Source organism: Gopherus flavomarginatus, chromosome 11, assembly GCF_025201925.1.
Source record: "Gopherus flavomarginatus isolate rGopFla2 chromosome 11, rGopFla2.mat.asm, whole genome shotgun sequence".
Classification (NCBI taxonomy): Eukaryota; Metazoa; Chordata; order Testudines; family Testudinidae; genus Gopherus; species Gopherus flavomarginatus.
The window spans coordinates 35,448,585-35,468,702 of record NC_066627.1 but is presented as its reverse complement, the minus strand read 5'-3'; the positions used below and the strand labels follow the sequence as shown (position 1 = coordinate 35,468,702).

The following is a 20,118-nucleotide window of genomic DNA, read 5'->3' as shown; positions in this document are numbered from 1 at the left end:
GTTTTTCCCTTTCAAATTTTGATTATTACTGAGTTGGTTCACTAATCATGTTTAATAAAAAGTTACATCTGCATTTGTCTAAAGTCTCCTCTATACTTTGCTTGTGTAATGAACTGCTTTATTTTGAAGATCAAACCAAATATTTTTGTAAGTATGCCTGCATGTATGGTATTTGATTAGCAAAGATTAATAGAGCTATGTTTTCTTGACATTTAAAAAAAAAAAAAAAAAAAAAAAAAAAAAAAAAAAAAAGAGTACAATTTCTCTGAGGGCAAATCCAGAATAAAATGTCCTTTTGTAGTGGTCAGGGGGAGGGAGCTTTATTCTAGAGTGTGCCCCTATTTCTTTATGCAGCTCTGTTAAGCATAAGTTACAGGGTCAAATTCTGTTATCAGTAACACATTTCAAATCAGAATTTGGCCCAGATTTTCTTTACTACCGAGCAAGATATTGTATCAAAACAGCACACAAAAAAAGTAGAGTAGCGCGTTCATTTTTCAAGGCTAAACATTAAAGAAGATGGATTGGTGAAGGCAATAATGACATACAGCTTGATTCTCCATCCGGGTGAAAATAACATTCAGCATCTGAGTGAGGGTAGCCTTGGCAGTAGTCTGATTAATGAGATTTTTACTGGCTAGATAGATGTTGTAACAGGTTCTAACAGTCTGAAGGACGGTTCCTTCATGAATTTCTATATATGGAGACGTCACAGCAGTAAGAAGAGCCTAAAAAACAAACAAAAACCATTACACACAGAGTAAGACAAATCTAAATAAGTAGGAACAACCATATTTTAGAACATTTACACAGGTAAGCGTAAAGCCTATAAGTAGGCTGTGGCTTTGTTATGGAATATACGTCTACTCCAATCTACCTTTATAAGACTATTTCTTTGAAATCAAAATTTGATTGGAGGAAGTTTACACAACAAACCCTACAATCTCTTCTAACCCTATGATTTTATAGCTGAAATTTGTAAAGAGATTGGAGATATCAAATGATCTATTCCATGGAGTTATTTTAAAAGTATGTCAATGTTTGCATCAAAGACGACACATTTTAACGAAAATAAGGACTCTCTCCACCTTCACAATCAGTCACAGATTCCTTTCTTTGACCAATGGAAGCTTTAACATTTGGCATCAAATTATTAGATCTCCACCAAGCAAACTTCTGCTCTCACCTGCAATACCCTAATATTCCTGGACCAGAACCCAGACTAGTGATGCTACTATAGCATGCCAGATATTCTGAGCAGAGTGCATGGTGGACTAATATCTACTGAGCCACTGACATATATGCCTCTAATTTTATAGTGTCAAGCAATTGCTGATCAATTTGTTTTACTTTTAAGCAAAAGAAATAGATGTATAGTCCCCATTCCTTACCAGTTAATACCCTTTGAAAACCCCATTGAAAATCAATGAGTGCATAAAGTGTAAGCAGGTGACGAATTTGGCCCTTAAACAGGCTTTCAGATTTAGGAATTCTATTGCTGCAGTGTAACATGCAAGATGGAACGAACTTTCCATTAAGCAAACAAATTCCTAAAACGAACTTTAGAAAATAGTGAACGGAAATACCTTAATTATTTGTAACTGCACTCCCTCATCTGTTTGAGGACCCTGAAAGCAATTGCAAACGGTCTCAACTATCCGGTCAATCAGGCGCTTTCCAGGAGCTCCACTATCTGGAGCATTGCCAGTGATATGTCCATATGCAATGAGTTTCTAAGTGGAGAGAATAGAGAATACACATTGTCAGTTACAAGACACCTGCAATACAGCGCAGGAAGATATTTTTGTATATGGTTCTCCTAACCAATTACAGCCTCCTACAAGACAATGTTCGACTTTGCTGACAGCACAAAAATGAGCCAGATCAGGCTGAGTCACATGTAGGCTTGGACTGTCCATATGTCAGCCAACCAAAGCTTTAAAAGTTAAACAGCTTAATGTCTCCTTTGCAAGCTGTGTACCAGCAATGAGCAGGTAGATACAAAATGCCCTCATAAAAGGACTTCATGCCAATCCATATTATAGTCAACAGAATACAAATGTGCATTAGCAAAATTTTCTGCTATAACAAACAAGTTTTGGTTTTTGGAGTTATTTTTAACACTCCAGAAAGACCAAGTCTGCTTAAAAAGTGAAATTCCTGAAAAAGCCCTTTTAAATTATTAGAAACAGCTGATAAAAAAAGGACAATAATCAGAGGCCCTGATCCTGCACCCAAAACTCCAACTGACTTCAAGTTGGTGCGACAAGGCAATTTAAGGATTTACTACAATGGCCCCATTAGGAATGCTAGTTTCCACCTACAAATCTTTATAGAGAATGCTTTACCACTTTATGTAAAATGGTGAAGTGCCTGAAAAGCTAAAGCAGACACATGCTTCTTTAGTTCAAAAACTGCTTCAAGAAAGGCAGCTGAAAAGGATCTTTTGGGGACAAGCTTTCAGATCACAGCAAGAGTCCTCAGCCAAGTTTCGTAAAGCCCTATTTTGTGTTATTTATGTGTATAAATTACTCCTGGGGAAATTCTGCACCAAAAAAATAAAAATTCTGTGCACAGTATTTTAAAATTCTGAAAAATGATGTGTTGCTTTGACAAAACAACACAATATAATCATACTCCTGGCACCCCAGCTGCCCGGGGCTGATGGCCGGCAGGAGTTCTGGGAGGTAGGGGTGTGTGGGTGTGTGAGACAGAGAGAGGATAAAATGTTGCAGAAAACATTAATTCTCCATTGTGCAGTGGCACAGAATTCCAGCAGGAGTAAATACAGAATGATTTTTGTCAGAGCAATTGCACATGTTCTGGCTAAATTCACTCCTTCACTGTCATGATTACTAATAAAAAGGACAAGATTTTAGACCTGCTATTTTGCCCATAATACCTCACACTATTCCCGTTTAAACAGAATACTTACCTGCAAGCAGTCTAGTGAGGTACTGACGATGCGTGGGGACTTTGATTGGCAGGCCAGCTCAAACGGAAGGAAATACTTATCTGCTTCTATGAAGTTTGCTTTTGGTGGAGAGACAGCGCCTTGCCTAGTTTAAGAGGAAAAAAAACTACTACATTTTCACCCTCTTCAAAATTAAAGCAGATATAAGTGGCGCACAGCAGCATGTAAATGGGATGCAAGTTTCTCCCCACAAACTGAATACATTTTTAAACCCTGAAGACTCAACCTACTTTACAATCCAACTTCAGTTTTCTTATATTACAGCTATTCATTTTGATACATCCCTCATCACAAATAGCATACAGTCAAATTCTCCTTTCGCTTATATTATTTTAAGCCATTGTGGTTTCAGCGGAATTACTCTCCATTTATACTAGTACAAGTAAGAGAAAAACCAGGCCCAATAATTTAACAATTGATTTCATGGGGGGGAGAGGAGAGGCGGACAATAACAGAAAATGTGGAAATGGCAGAAGTGCTAAATAACTTTTTTCCCTCCAGTTTTCACCAAAAAGTTTAGTAGCAGTTGGAAATCTCTTAATGAAAGCCAGTGAAAATGAGGTAGGCTCAGAGGCTAAAATAGGAAAGTTAAGAATTACTGTTTTCAAATCATCGGGGCCTGATGAGATACATCCTAAAAGAAAGGAGCTGACTGAGGAGATATTTGAGCCATTAGCGATTATCTTCTAAAAGTCATGGAAGACCCGTGAGATTCCACAGGACAAATACAGTGTCAAATCTATAAAAAAGGGGAATAAGGACAACCGAGGGAATTACAGACCAGTCAGCTTAACTTCAGTACCCAGAAAGATAGTGGAGAAATAATTAAGCAATCAACTTGCAGACACCTAGAACATATTAAGGTGATAAGTAACTGTCAGCTTGGATTTGTCAAGAACAAATGATGTCAAACCAATCTAACAGCCTTCTTTGACAGAGTAACAAGCTGCTGGGAGGAGAAGGGGGGAATGGAAATGACTGCCTAGGGAAGAGTACTGTGGAAAGGGATCTGAGGTCATAATGGAGCACAAGCTACATGAGCGTCAACAGTGTAACCGTATTGCAAAAAAAATCAAACATCATTCTGGGCTGTATTAGCAGGAGTGTTGTAAGCAAGACATGAGAAGTAATTCTTCTGCTCTACTCCATGCTGATTAGGTCTCAACTGGAGTACTGTGTCCAGTTCTGGGTGCCACATTTCAGGAAAGTTGTGGACAAATTGGAGAAAGTCCAAAGAAGAGCAACAAAAATGATTAAAGGTCTAGAAAACGTGACTTATGAGAGAATATTGAAATAATTGGGTTTAGTATGGAGAAGAGAAGACTGGGTGGTGAGGAGGTGAGAGAATGGGACATAACAATGGTTTTCAAGTACATAAAAGGTTGTTACAAGGAGGAGGGAGAAAAATTGTTCTCCTTAACCTCTAAGGATAGGACAAGAAGCAAATGACTTAATTGCAACAACAGCAGTTTATGTTGGACATTAGGAAAAACTTCCTAACTGTCAGAGTGGTTAAGCACTAGAATAAATTGCTCCAGAGAATTGTAGAATGTCCATGATCGGAGATTTTTAAGAGAGGATAGACAAATACCTGTCAGGGATGGCCTAGAGATAATACTTATTCCTGCCTTGAGTGCAGGGGACTGGACTAGAAGACCTCTCAAGGTCCATTCCAGTCTTACAATTCTACAATCTTGGTGATAACAGAGAGTAGCTCTATAGAGACCATGTGAAGCTTTCTGGGGAACTGGTGACTTTACTTGAAATATTTTAAATAACAAGCAACATTATGAGAAGTGAAAATGCTAATAAATGGAAAAGTGTTCAGTCATTGGCCAGCAGACCATGTGTTTGCTAATTTTTTTTTAAAGAGACCTTTATGAATTCCTTGTATTTCCGAACTGGCAATCTGAAAACAAATATTGAGACTGAGATGGACATTTTTATTCTTGGCAGGTAGCAGAGCAAGAGGAAAAGCCAGTGACGATTTTGGAAACTGATTTACAGACACCATGGATGTAAATCTGTGAAACTATGACATATAAACTAGCTGAAGATTAGGACTCAAGTGTGCAAATAAATTTTAACTGCCATTTATCCATTTAGGAATTAGTAGTGCTTTTCATCTTGCTCTTTACTCCTGTCAGAGTGTTTCACTAAGTATAGCTTCTCTTAGGATTAACAGGAAAATAGGCCTTGACAATTAATCTCTCCAATTTTCCACTCAGTTTGTGATTCACAGATTCAGATGACTACTGAATTTTTATATGGCCATAAATCTGCTCTTAATTCAAAGAGAAAAACTACAGCTCTCAGATTATATTTTGATGTTCATATTGAAACTTCATTTCTAAAGGAAATACAATTAAATTTGATACAATTAGGGAAAGATCAGTCTTAGAGACTCAAACATCTTCTGTTGGTCCTGAATTCCCCCTCCCTATACCACCAAGAAATGTAAGAATCTTTTGGGAAGTACTTCTAATTTTGCACTTAGATCCTAAGCTGGTGCAAGCACTTTTATTTTTTTCCACGAAAGCCATCTCTAGCTGTTACTAACAATTTAGGTACAGTATTCCTTAAATATTTTCTTAGATTCCACTTTATTAAGTTTTAGAACATTACCATTTGTCAGTTTATCCCCATCCAACTCCAAAACCCCATCCTAACATACTGTGGAATGCATAGAACATAAAGATTTTCCCATTAAGATACTATTAATCTGGGTATACCATCTCAGAGAGAGAGAGAGAGAGAGAGAGAGAGAGAGAGAGAGAGAGAGAGAGAGAGAGAGAGAGAGAGAGAGACAGACAGACAGACAGACAGACAGACAGACACAGACAGACAACTAGATATGATGTAACAACACCGATTCACACAGTTGCTAATGTTGGAAAGAAATCGAGTGACTTGGCTGACCTGTAGCTAATTAAATGTTATCGCAGACCAGCATTTGTGATCAAAACAACTAAAACCATGCATTACTGAACACAAAACCAAAAAAAGAAGAGAGACTAGGATTTTCTATGAACAAATATGGTTAAGTCATGACTATTAAGAGTCAAACCTAGCTAAAGAAAGGAAGTGAAGAATTGGCATCCTTCAGAAATGTGGCAGTTATCTGTAATGAAATGTGCTGGCAGTTACGACTTGATTACCCACAACCACGAGCATTACATAATTAGTACTCTCCACATACACGTTTCCTTACACAGATAGTACCAAAGCTATTCAAACTCTCCCCAATAAGCTAGCTTGTTTGTACTTTGCAAAAATTGCTGTTCAGATACCTGCACACTCGCTACTGTGCAATCTTTGACAAATAGCAGCAAGAGAAGTTGCTATAAGTTGTATTAAGAACTTACCTTTGTTTTTCTAGATCTGCTTTTATTTCATCTAGGAAAAAAAGAAAAGGCAGAACAATGAAGATACTGCAACATTCAACGGAAATGGTGCTTACACCTTCTGAATGTACATGCCAGTTGTCATGAAGTAAACTAGTCTCAAAACTATAAGTTATATATCATTAGTGTCTGCTATTCCTTCTGTTGTATATTAAACAAAGTTTCCAAACATAAATAAATCTGCTTGGATGTACACTAACAGCAGAACTTTTTAAATACAGTAAATTTTCAGGAGTGTCAATACAGCAAACCTCATCACCAATCCGAAGTACACACGGCAAATGTTACCTTAGCCTTTACGCCACACTCACAGTGAAATCAGAGCACATAATAATCTAAGATCCCAGTACTTTAACAGTGACCTAATTTTCACTAGCTGCAGATGGCAGCCTTATACTCATAACTCCCAGACAGGATACTATCAGCATCTTAACTTGTTTCAAGTGATAATCCTGGACAATGGGCAATTCACTCTGTACTTGCTCTTCGAAACCACCTTTGGAGGAATGTCATTAGCCTTGGACTAGATCTGCACAAATTCAGATGACTTTGGTGTCACCTGAGTATCCTAATAACTTTGCTCATTCTCAGGAGTGATATTATGCAAGGAATAGTAAGTGAACGGAGGAACGCAAGGAGCTCCTAGGAGCATTCCAGGACTCAAATGCTATCGTCATACCTCCTTCACTTGGAGCCTGTAGTTGTCTGTAAAACACTATGTTTAAATAGTGATACATTTCTGTGGTGTCAGATATATTTCTCCCATGGACCCCTCCAGTGTCATGGTAATATTATTAATCTTGGGTGCCATCGCTCCAATCTTTCTCAAGTAGCCCAGAATACATATTTCCATGATTCATGTACTTACGTTACCATGTCACCGTGTATTAGTGACACTGTGGCACCAATGATGGGTTACAAAATGATAGATCATTATTATTCCAGAACTATATTTTGAACTTTTACAGTGCTCTCCATCCAAAGATCTCAAAATGCTTTAACAACCTAGTTAGGCCTCCCAACTTTCCAGGTGATATTAGACTCATTTTATAGAAAAAAAGACATTGATGTTTTCTAAATCTTGGATCCTTCCTCCTCCCACTGTTTCTGTAGCTTCTGTCCATGTCTCAGTGCCACAGTTCTGAACAATATTACATACTCAACAGCTCTCTCTCATTCCAACGCCCTTCTAATCAACCCCTCAAGCTCATTTAGCCTCCCTACAATTTGACCCACAATTGGGCCTTGTCCACCCAAACTTTAGACATTTCTCACACTTCTGAGAAGTGCTAGGGTAAACAAAAAGCAGTCCCTGAGACTGGGGTGGGAGTGGTGGGGAGGGGAAGGAGAAGCTTCTACCTGGTTTTCTCTAACGTTTGTACTAGATCAAGATGGGGGACTTCTGCAGAATCTCATTGTAAAACACGCCACAGCTAAACAAGAGATGCTTTTGACTGGTACTATAACTTTCAGTGTTTCAGACAACTATACATCCCTTACATATATTTAGCATTTATACACAGCATATTACAAGAATAAATCCTCAGGGTGCCTGTAAAGTAGGTAAGTGAATTAGTGCTATTATCCCCATTTTACACATGGGGAGATGGAAGAGAGAGGAAGTGACCTGCATAAGATCAGTTAGCGACAGAGCCAGGATTGGAACTTGGGACATTCGACTCCTAATACTACACTTATCCTTCCATATCACACTACCACAGGTCAATGTGTTCAGCGGTTAAAGGAAGGGAAGGGACAGACTCCAGCAATGAGCAATGGCACAAGAACAGACTGAACTCTTTGGACAATATCCTACCTGTTCTGCACAGAATAGCATCAGAGGCAGCAGCAAGACTGAGTAACATCCTTCGAGTTAATGAAGTGCAAGATCTTGAAAAGCACGTAAAGAGATCTATAGTATGTCATAGCTAACTATCCTGTTTCCATGTGGTCTGTTGAGATACAGGTGGGCAGTGTAGCTTAATGTATAAAATGCATTGAGCTCCCTGGATGGCAAGAACTACAGAAGTTCAGTTTTATTATGAGATGACTGCTGAGTGGTCCTGTCAAACAGGTTTCAGTGTAGACCTGGCACAGCTGTAAGCAGTATTTTTGCAATGTTTTCAATGATAAGAAATGATTGCTTGCTGATCAGATCTTAAATTTCAGAAAGAAAAACAAATAGTTTAACAGGTGGCGGCTTCTCCTTCTAGTGCTATCAAAAGCCAGATAAACAATACTCTGTGTTGATTAAACTAACTTTACTCACATGAATAGTCCTATTGGCTTCAGTGAGATCACTCGTATTAGTAAAGTTAAGCATGCATGAGAGATGGGATAGACATTGGGCTGGGTTATATAGTCTACCAGATGAAACTATCGCAGCGGCCCTATCATAACATTTTTTCCCAGATCTGGACCTTAGCGTCCAAAATATGGGTGTTAGCATGAAAACCTCCAAGCTTAGTTACCAGCTTGGACCTGGTACGGCTGCCACCAGCTAGGAATTATACAGTGCCTAGCTCACTGTGGTCTCCCCAAAACCTTCCCTGGGGGACCCCAAGACTCAGATGCCTTGAGTCTTACAACAAAGGGAAATAACCCCCTCCCCTTGTTACTTCCTCCCAGGCTCCCCTCCCTGGACGACCCTAGGAGATTCCCTGCTTCCAGTCCTGGAAACACAAGTACCGAGAGATCTAATCTCTCCCCCTCACCCAGAGGGTATGCAAAGTCAGGCTTAGTAAATCTAACACAAAGAGATTTTCCCCTTGACTTCTTCCTCCCACCAATTCCCTGGTGAGCTGCAGACTCAATTCCCTGGAGTCCCCACTAAAGAAAAACTCCAACAGGTCTTAAAAAGAAAGTTTTATATAAAAAGAGTGAAAAAGGACATAATATATAGTCTCTGTATCAAGGTGGCAATATACAGGGTCAATTGCTTAAAGGGAAAAAATGAATAAACAGCCTTATCCAAAAAGAACACAATTCAAAACACTCCAGCAACTACACACATGTAAATACAAAAGAAAACAATATAAACCTATTGTCTTACTATCCTTGTACTTACAACTTGGAAACAGAAGATTAGAAAGCCTGGAGATAGAAAAATCACTCTCAGAGCCGAGAGGGCACAGACACAAGACAAAGAACAAAGAACTCACCCAAAACTTCCCTCCACCCAGATTTGAAAAAGTCTTGCTTCCTGATTGGTCCTCTGGTCAGGTGTTTGGTTCCCTGTGTTAACCCTTTACAGGTAAAAGAACATTAACCCTTAGCTATCTGTTTATGACAGGCCCAAGGTGGTGGGGCAGGGGAGACAGAGCTCATATGGTCAGTGAGTTTGGTAGAGGTCATTAATGCTCATTTTGTCATAAAAGAACTTAGCAGCTAAGTCTTACTTTCAACTAACCTTTTTATTTTGTTAGAATTACACAGAGTTAATTATTCTATGAAACAGTCATGCTTGTATGTAAACTGCTCACTATCACTCTTACACAACAAGGCTTATCTCCTACTGTTTAGGCTAGCCATTTCTTGGCTCAAACAGCAGGTAAAGCAAGGGCTTGGTTATGCGAGGAATTTAGCCAGCATAGCCATTCCAGAATAACTCATAGACTCATAGGTCAGAAGGGACCAATCTGATCATCTAGTCTGACCTCCTGCACAAGGCAGGCCACAGAACCCCACCCATCCAATTTTATACAACCCCTATCCCAGGACCGAGTTATTGAAATCCTCAAAAATGGTTTGAAGACCTCAAGCTGCAGAGACACCACCAGCAAGCGACCCGTGCCCCACGCTGCAGGGGAAGGCGAAAAACCTCCAGGGCACCTGCCAATCCGCCCTGGAGGAAAATTCCTTCCCGACCCCAAATATGGCGATCAGCTAAACCCTGAGCATGTGGGCAAGAGTCACCAGCCAGCACCCAAGAAGGAGTTCTCCGCAGCAACTCAGTACCCATCGCATGCAACATCTCCCCGCAGACCATTGAGCAGACCTGTCTGGTGGTAATTCAAGATCAATTGCCCAAATTGACGATCCTATCATAACATCCCCTCCATATACTTATCAAGCTTTGTCTTAAAGCCAGGAAAGTCTTTTGCCCCTACTACTTCCCTCGGAAGGCTATTCCAGAACTTCACTCCCCTAATGGTCAGAAACCTTCGTCTAATTTCAAGTCTAAACTTCCTAATATCCAGTTTATACCCATTCGTCCTCGTGGCTACATTAGTACTAAACTTAAATAATTCCTCTCCCTCCCTAACGTTAACCCCCTTGATATATTTATATAGGGCGAGCATATCCCCCTCAGCCTTCTTTTGGCCAGGCTAAACAAGCCAAGCTCTTTGAGTCTCCTTTCATAAGGCAGTTTTTCCATTCCTCGGATCATCCTCGTAGCCCGTCTCTGAACCTGTTCCAGTTTGAATTCATCCTTCTTGAACATGGGACACCAGAACTGCACACAGTATTCCAGATGGGGTCTCACCAACGCCGTATACAACGGTACTAACACCTCCTTATCCTTGCAGGAAATACCCCGCCTGATGCATCCCAAAATCGCATTTGCTTTTTTAACAGCCGTATCACATTGGCGACTCATAGTCATCCTGCTATCAACCAGTACCCCAAGGTCCTTCTCTTCCTCCGTCGCTTCCAACTGATGCGCCCCCAACGTATATCCAAAATTCTTATTATTAATTCCTAAATGCATGACCTTGCACTTTTCACTATTGTATTTCATCCTATTTCTATTACTCCAGTTTACAAGGTGGTTCAGATCTTCTTGAATAGTATCCCTGTCCTTCTCCGTGTTAGCAATACCCCCCAGCTTCGTGTCATCCGCGAACTTTATTAGCACATTCCCGCTCTTTGTGCCAAGGTCAGTAATAAAAAGGTTAAATAAGATCGGTCCCAAGACCGATCCTTGAGGGACTCCACTGGTGACCTCCTTCCAGTCCGACAGTTCACCTTTCAATACGACCCTCTGGAGTCTCCCCTTTAACCAGTTCCTTATCCACCTTACAACTTTCATATTCACTCCCAGCTTTTCCAATTTAACTAACAGCTCCGTGTGCGGAACCGTGTCGAACGCCTTACTGAAATCTAGGTAAATTATATCTACCGCATTTCCTTTATCTAAGTAATCCGTCACCTTCTCAAAGAAGGAGATCAGATTGGTTTGGCACGATCTACCTTTAGTAAATCCGTGTTGCAGTTCGTCCCAATTACCATTGACCTCTATGTCCTTAACTACTTTCTCCCTTAAAATTTTTTCCAAGACCTTACATACTACAGACGTCAAGCTAACAGGCCTATAATTACCCGGATCACTCTTTTTCCCTTTCTTAAAAATAGGAACTACATTAGCAATCCTCCAGTCATACGGCACAACACCCGAGATTATCGATTGCTTAAAAATTCTCGCTAACGGGCTCGCAATTTCACGCGCCAGTTCCTTTAATATCCTCGGGTGGAGATTGTCCGGGCCCTCCGACTTCGACCCATCAAGCTGTTCAAGTACGGCCTCTACCTCAGTTGCAGTAATATCCACTTCCATATCCACATTCCCGTTTATCATCCCTCCATCATCGCAAGGTTCCTCACTAGTCTTATTAAAAACCGAGGCAAAGTACTTGTTTAGATGTTGGGCCATGCCTAGGTTATCCTTAACCTCCATTCCATCCTCAGTGTATAGCGGCCCCACTTCTTCTTTCTTTGTTTTCTTCTTATTTATGTGGCTGTAGAACCTTTTACTATTGGTTTTGATTCCCTTTGCAAGTTCCAGTTCAATGCGGCTTTTAGCCTTCCTCACTTTATCCCTACATGTTCTGACCTCAGCAAGGTAGCTTTCTTTACTGATCCTGCCTTCCTTCCACTCCCTGTAAGCTTTCTGCTTTTGTCTAATCCCCTCTCTGAGTTGCTTGCTCATCCAGTTTGGCCTGCAACTCCTGCCCATGGTTCTTTTCCCCTTTCTCGGGATGCAGGCTTCCGACAGTCTCCGCAGCTGTGACTTAAAGTAATTCCAGGCCTCCTCCACATTTAAATCCACTAATTCCTCCGTCCAATCCACTTCCCTAACTAATTTCCTTAACTCTTTAAAATTAGCCCTCGAGAAGTCAAAAACCCTAATCGCAGATCTACATTTGTTTATCCTTCCATCTAGTTTGAACTGAATCAGCTCATGATCACTCGAACCAAGGTTGTCCCCTACCACCATTTCTTCTACGAGGTCCTCACTGCTCACCAACACCAAGTCTAGAATGGCATCCCCTCTCGTAGGTGCTTCAACTACTTGATGAAGAAATCCATCCGCTATCACATCCAGAAAAATCCGACCCCTATTATTCGTGCAAGTACTCGTCCTCCAGTCTATGTCCGGGAAGTTGAAGTCCCCCATAATCACACATTTCCCCTTTGTGTTTACTTCATTAAAGACATTAAAGAGGTCTCTATCCATATCCCAATCCGATCCCGGCGGTCTGTAGCACACCCCAAGCACTATCTCAGGGGAAGCTCTAGTTGCTTTTTTACCCAGCGTGATTTTTGCCCAGACGGACTCCGTGTTATCCATTCCATCGCATCTTATTTCGCTACATTTAATTTCATCATTGATGTACAAGGCTACTCCCCCACCTTTGCCTTTCTTCCTGTCTTTTCTGAACAGCACATAGCCTTCAATACCCGTGCTCCAGTCATGAGTACTATTCCACCAGGTTTCGGTAATCCCTATAATATCCGGCTTGACTTCCTGCACGAGTAACTCCAGTTCCTCCATCTTGTTACCTAGGCTCCTCGCATTAGTGTACAAACCTTTTAATTTTCGGCGTTTGGCGTCAGTGACATTCTTTCCCCCGTCGTGCACAAACTGTCTGCCACCAGCATCACCCGTTACTCTGGTTTCTACTCCACTATTCCTCCTTGGATCAAATCTTGGGGCCACAAGGGTATCCCCGCTCACTTTGTTTACTTCCCTCTCCAGGTTATGTTCTGGCGTGGAGATCTCCCGAACATTTCCCAACCATCTCCCCCAACTTTCTAGTTTAAAGCCCTCCACATGTAACTCTTATTCTCAGAAGAAGATTCCCTCTTTCCAGTTTAGTTTACATCTACAAAGGCAGCTCCTAGGGCATCCCCGAGCACCTGCAGCCCCCCGGCCCAAGTTTTAGTTAGGGGTATATAGCAAAAGTCATGGATAGGTTACGGACCGGGAATTTTTGTTTACTGCCTGTGACCTGCCCATGACTTTTACTAAAAATACCTGTGACTAAAATGTAGCCTTAGCTATAGTACTTTAAATTCACACCCTACCTTATTCTGAAAATAACTTCCCCATGTAAATAAGCCCTCAATCTCCCACACAGAAACAAATGATTTGTTTCTGAGTTTCCTTCTCCCACTAAATCGATTTATCTTGCATGTAATCAAATCAGAGCTGTCTGTTTTCCCCTCTAATGCTGCAGCAGATACCAGACTGAAGTTTGCAGACCGATGAAAAATGACGTTTCCAACTGAATAGAACTTGCCTTAGCTACTTCCTGTATTCCATCAGATAGCAAGGGAAGCTCCCTTGCTTCTCAGTATTCAAGGCTCAAAATACACTCATTATGAATCATACACTAGCTGTTTCCCCGTCACAATTCTGAAGTAAAGTTAATATCCACACAGTTTTAGTATTAAAATCCTGTACACCAATACTCACTGAATATACAAGTCTATATATTTTTCCAGAACTTTTGAGCTGATGATTTGAGATCTATTATCATCAGTCATTGCATAACGCATTCTGTTTCAAGGATAATGCAGAAGAGTAAACAAAAGCTGTAAACACGACATAATATTAGGCAGCTGAATCTACCGTAAGACAGTCCCTTCAGCTCAAGATTTAAAGCATGGCAGGACCCATTCAGGAAGTGTCCAGAGACATTCTAGGATCAAGAGGAAGATTAGCTAAATTCCAGTTCTGGCTCTGAGACTGACTCACCATGGAAACTTGGGCCATTCATTTAATTGCTCTACTGCAGTTACACCATCTGTAAAATAGTGATAGTACTAGCACACCACAAGCATTCCATGTCGTTTTCTGTACAGCACTATTGGGCAAGAAGAGTTAAATGTTGGCACCTCTGTGGCATGACAGCATCCCCTTATGTAAAATTCCATTGAATACAGGATACAGTAGTTTCGCAACACAAGCTTGTGAGTTTAAAAATCAATCATTCTGGGACATACCGCACATCAAGAGATTTGCCTAATGTCAAGGTGAGAACATAATGTATAACATTAATTTCTTTTGCTGGCAAACTCACATGATGCTACTGGCAACAGCCCAAGACAAACCTACTTCTTTCAAAAGATGGACTATGCCACAATATACTCTTGGGGGAGTGGAGCAGAAAACAGGCAGTCCAGAATCATGGCCTCTAAAAAAAGAGAAAGGCTTGTATTATTTTAGCTCTTTAAATGGGTTGAAAGAATAAGATTACAACCAAACTTCCTGAGCATTATTTCAACAGGGATAAAGAATGCAGGGAGCCGCTCTTTTGACATAACTGAGCTGTTTACAAAGAAAACGGATTTTTAACTACTAGCCCTGCAAATCCAGGCTGGAATCCAAGAGCCAAATCGTTTGCTTTATGGCACATGCATCACCACTAACAATAGCTACATTTTAATCCCAGAATCTAGCGGTTCTGCTACAGACACACAAGCTAGAATAGAATCCTTCCCACTCTCCCTAAGCTCTGCTGATTCTGTACTGTTAACAGAAATAAAATTATTTTTGGTCACAAAAGCAAGACAATATGAAACCAAATACATAGAGGTGAAGGTCCACTGAAGAAGAGGCTATTTTTTAACAAAATCCCACCCCTCATGCTTTAAAAATCTTGAAATGTCAGAAAAAAGGTATCTGCAATCCACCTTTATGGAACAAAAGTCAGAAGAGAAACGCTCAACCAGGTGGATTCCTTTCTATTTTGGCAAATAATGTCAGGTAACAAAGGCTAACTCAAGAAGAAACAGGGAGTAGTCAAATTTAATCCATAAAAGACAAGATTATTGCTTTTGCCGTCTAGATGCCATAGTGATAGGAATGCTGAATATAGTGACTGAACAGGCGAAGCTACTTTAAGAGGACTCTACAAGTTGTGCTGGAAGCTGAAATAAATGGGAAATAACTTGATAAAATTGTTACTGCATAATAAAGGACATGTTGATAAATCATCTGCTTGCCCTTACCACCAGATAGGTCTGCTCAATGGTCTGCGGGGAGATGTTGGATGGGATGGGAACTGAGTTACTGCAGAGAATTCCTTCTTGGGTGCTGGCTGGTGGGTCTTGCCCACATGCTCAGGGTTTAGCTGATCGCCATATTTGGGGTCGGGAAGGAATTTTCCTCCAGGGCGGATTGGCAGGGGCCCTGGAGGTTTTTCGCCTTCCCCTGCAGCGTGGGAAACGGGTCGCTTGCTGGTGGTTTCTCTGCAGCTTGAGGTCTTCAAACCAATTTTGAGGATTTCAATAACTCGGTCCTCGGATAGGGGTTGTTATAAAATTGGATGGGTGGGGTTCTGTGGCCTGCCTTGTGCAGGAGGTCAGACTAGATGATCATATTGGTCCCTTCTGACCTATGAGTCTATGAGTCTACTGCATGGTGGCCTGAACATATAGCACTACAGTAGAATGTTCTTCACATACACTACACTTTAAGGATAGGAATAATTTGCTTAACATACTGGCATTTTGCTAGACATATTTTATTTGTTCAAAACACTGAGGTGCAAAAGTCAGAGTAGGCAAGGGAAGTGGAATTTAAGATCTGCCCACAATCCTAAAACAATTGAATCTTTCTATGATGTAATCAGCAGTGACACTTAATGAAGAGATTTCAGTTATGTTAGGCTTCAGAGTTTACACCATTTTAAATGAACAGTGCATTTTCACATTCCTCTGAGCTGCTTTTATTTGCAGACTCAGGCAGTCGGCTTTAAGTGATTTTCTTTGCAACTATTAGGACCACAAACTTTATTTCAAACTATTAAAGCTTCAATTCTGCACAGTTTGTTCAAGCCGTACTAGAGAGATACTGGTGACGTATGCCACCTAAATCTAATCCCTGCCTGATGATTTTCGTTTTTTTAATATAAATGCAGAGCATTTTGCTAACATAATTAAGATTGTGCCTTGGACAGTCCTGTGGCAATGAAATTCAAAACTATGTTTAATACTCAGAATAGTTTTATGGAGGGAGGGATAGCTCAGTGGTTTGAGCATTAGCCTACTAAACCCAGGGTTGTGAGTTCAATCCTTGAGGGGGCCACTTAGGGATCTGGGGCAAAATCAGTACTTGGTCCTGCTAGTGAAGGCAGGACTCAATGACCCTTCAGGGTCCGCTCCAGTTCTGTGAGATAGGTATATCTCCATATATTACTAGAAATGTTTTCCTCAGCCTTTCTAGAGTTGCTGATGGTGATGCAAGACCCTCCGCTTGGAGGCACACCCTGCCTGTTCTCAGCCAGTACTGGTCAAGACAACTTAGAACTTGTCTTAACTAGAAAAAGGGAAAGATTGGAGGAAAGAGTCTGTTTTTTGGTTTTTAAATGACCCATATTGACTATGTTGGGGTTATAACAGCTGTTACATACACACACAACCCCATATGGGAAGTCTGGTGAAGACAGTGTAAAACTGAGGGGTTTTGTTTCACCACGTTAACTATGTTAACTAGCCAGATTGTAAATTGTATCCTACACCACACAGATGTTTGTTCAAGGTCACTGCAGCTTAAGGTTAAACAGGACAAGGAACAACTGTACAGTCCTACCTAACTTTGATTTTAGAGTCAATTTAGTTAATGTGTTCATACACAACTAAAAAGGTGAAGTGTAGATACATGTGAGATTTCCTATGCATTCATCTGCTACTGGGTTGGCTGCATAGTTTTGTCATTTAAAAATAATCATGTTAAAGAGTTTAAGATTCATTAATTGTGAATTACACCAATGAACTCCAATGTAACTTATTTTCCTTTACCTGGAATAGAAAGGAGGACATCTGATATGAAGTAAGATTTAGTAAGTGAAGTATTAATACCTGGATGCATAAATAGAGGGGAATGTATTCATGTTGCTGCTGAAAAAGTTATTTGGCAACACTCACCAAACATAACTTGGAGAGATTCCTTCAATGTAGCAACCAAGGCTCTACATGAGCAGGGATAGTTGGGCAATAGATTATCATCTGCCCAGGCCCAACTTTGTCCCTGACACAGGTTTGGAAACAAAGTCAGCTTCACGTTAACCATTACCACCAGTTTCCCCCAAAGACAGTCTTTGTGCAATGACACAAGAAATTAGTTCCAAATTCATTTATATCATTCTTTTCTTGGCCCTTTTATTAAGAGCCCTATTGTCTTTGACCCCTCGTTTTAAGTACTTTTTGATATTTTGCAGTTTAACAAAAGGAAACTAGACAATCATTTTATCAATTATTCACTAGTAGAAAGAATTCCGTGAAAGATGAGTACAATGAAATTGGGTTCCCCCCATAATTAGCATCACAGGATTTCAGTTTTTTGTTTTACTTCAAGTATCATAAATAGTCAAACCAAGATCAATACATCTACTGGTAGCTAGTACTGTATTACCCATATTATTAATATCTTGTTTATTAAACACATTTTTAAGAACCAGAAACATGCTACTTATCACAGCTGTTGCATCTTACTACTTTAGACAACAGACCTACAACTGGATCAGTGCACACTTCTGTGCCTATATACAAATCCAATTCCAGGATAGGCACTTTAGATTGTGAACTCTTCGGGGCATAGATTATTTTTTCATGTGCATCTGTACAGCACCTAGCACAATGGAGCCCAAATCCTCATTGGTGTTTCTGAGTCTGGGGTCGCTAAGGTAATACGTATAATACTATCACCACAAAACAGAAATAGTCAGCTTTAAAAAAAATCAAAACACATTTGTACCTGATTCCTGATCCCACCTCCCAATCTACTGTTACAGAAATATTCTGGAGCTAATTGTAGTAAGGTAGAGCTAGGGTGGTGTGTGTCTTTTTTTTGGGGGGGGGGGGGAGGAAGGGGGTGTTATTTACAAAGTGCACCTGACAGCATATCATGGCTAGTCAGTTTCATTGTTTTCCCTGCCTTCTCAGTGATTCTTTCCACCTATTATGTATTTCACACAGCTCCAGGGGAAATACACCTAAAAAAGTAACAAGACGAAAATAGCAGCACTTGGTTTTACAGTGTTTGTGGCTTTACAAGTAACTTCAGGGTAAATGTAGGACCTGAAACTTAATTGATTAAAGGGATAACACCAACTTGAATTTTTTTAAAGAACACAAACAAAAAAAGGTCACTTTGAATATAAAAACTGGACTGGTTGACCCAATGCCATTTCTTCTCCTGCCCAAACTCTAATTTCCATTATCCTATACACTGTAACTTTCCCCAAATCCAATAAATTGGCTGATATAGAAGAACTATAGTTGCAAGAGACTTCTGCACTAAGACAGTCAATTCAAGAACTTTTGGAATTCAATATAACATTACAGACACAACCTAGAAGCCTGAAAAGTTAAGTTTTCAACCAACATATTATTTGAAGAATAAGAGAGATGTCAAAGAATTATCAGCTTGATTGCTAGAACTGCTCTTAAAGTTGATAGTTTTTTTGACAGTCCCTCCTGATTTCCAGCTGTATGGCCCCTGAACTAGTTTAAGAAGAATCCACAGACAGCATTTACATTTTACATTAACATCAGAAGTAAATCAGTTGGACCTTGTTCTTTTCTCTTGAGTTTAAGGGGGAAAAAAAAAGGCCTCATTTCCCTTCCCCTAAGCAAATTTGTCCAGAGACTAACAGAGTCTCTGAGCCTCAGGAAGATCCAGAGTCACGCTGTTTGCTCAGATACCGAAGAAGATCCAACGTGGCAGATTAACCTGCAGAATGGTAACTAATGACAGTCGCAGTCACTGATAACGCCACTGCCCATTGGCAGAGACGGGCTGCACGCTGGCTCTACGCAGCGGGGGGAAGTAGGGAACTCCCAACCCGGCAGGGCTCGCCCCGCCAGACCTGGCTGGCTCTCCCCTGCAGCGGCGGGGGCACACTAACTAAACGGCCACCCCCCAAAGGAAGGCGAAGTGTGACCCTGATCCAGACTCACCCGGCGCCACCTGTCAGGGTCCCCGCAGCTGCCAAGGAGGGTGAATGCCCCCCCCCAGGGAATACAGGGGACCTGGGACGATCCGGACTCACCCTCCCGCACCAGTCAGGCTCCCCGGGGAACGGGGCCAGGCGCGGACTCACCCAGCGCCACCTGGCAGGCTCTCCGCAGCTGGCCGTACGGGGACCGCTTCGCCTCCTTCTCCGCTAAGATCTTCTCCAGGGCCCGGGAGACGAACATGCTCTTGGTCCGGGTGTCCTGTTCCCCGGCCGGGGGCTGCATGGCCGAAGGCCCCCGCCGGGGGAGGAAAACGGGGCTCAAAGGCTCCGGCCGCTTTGGGGCCCCATGATCTGGAAGAGGCGCGACTCCCTCAGCAGCGGCAACAGCAGCAGGGACACGGCGCCGCCATATTGGATCCGTCACGTGACTCCTCCAACTCTACCTTCCCCAGTCTTCCGGCGTGACCTCTGACCCCTCACAAAGTTGCCAATGGTGACGGAGGGGGCGGGGTAGGAAAAGGGGAGGGGGCGTGGGTGTGGTGTGATGGAGAGG

At 41.3% G+C, this 20,118-nt stretch overlaps 1 protein-coding gene across 1 annotated transcript in view; it reads right to left on the bottom strand.

The window, feature by feature from the left end:
* ARFGEF2 (ADP ribosylation factor guanine nucleotide exchange factor 2) overlaps positions 1 to 19,848 on the bottom strand; it is a 57,216-nt gene extending 37,368 nt beyond the window's left edge. Inside the window, exons 1-5 of the mRNA XM_050917238.1 lie at positions 19,710 to 19,848; positions 6,340 to 6,370; positions 2,936 to 3,059; positions 1,587 to 1,733; positions 549 to 728 (exon numbers count right to left, since the gene is read on the bottom strand). Coding sequence (XP_050773195.1) covers positions 549 to 728; positions 1,587 to 1,733; positions 2,936 to 3,059; positions 6,340 to 6,370; positions 19,710 to 19,848 — 621 coding nt within the window. The remainder of the gene's footprint in view (positions 1 to 548; positions 729 to 1,586; positions 1,734 to 2,935; positions 3,060 to 6,339; positions 6,371 to 19,709) is intronic.
* Between the last annotated feature and the right edge of the window lie 270 nt (positions 19,849 to 20,118).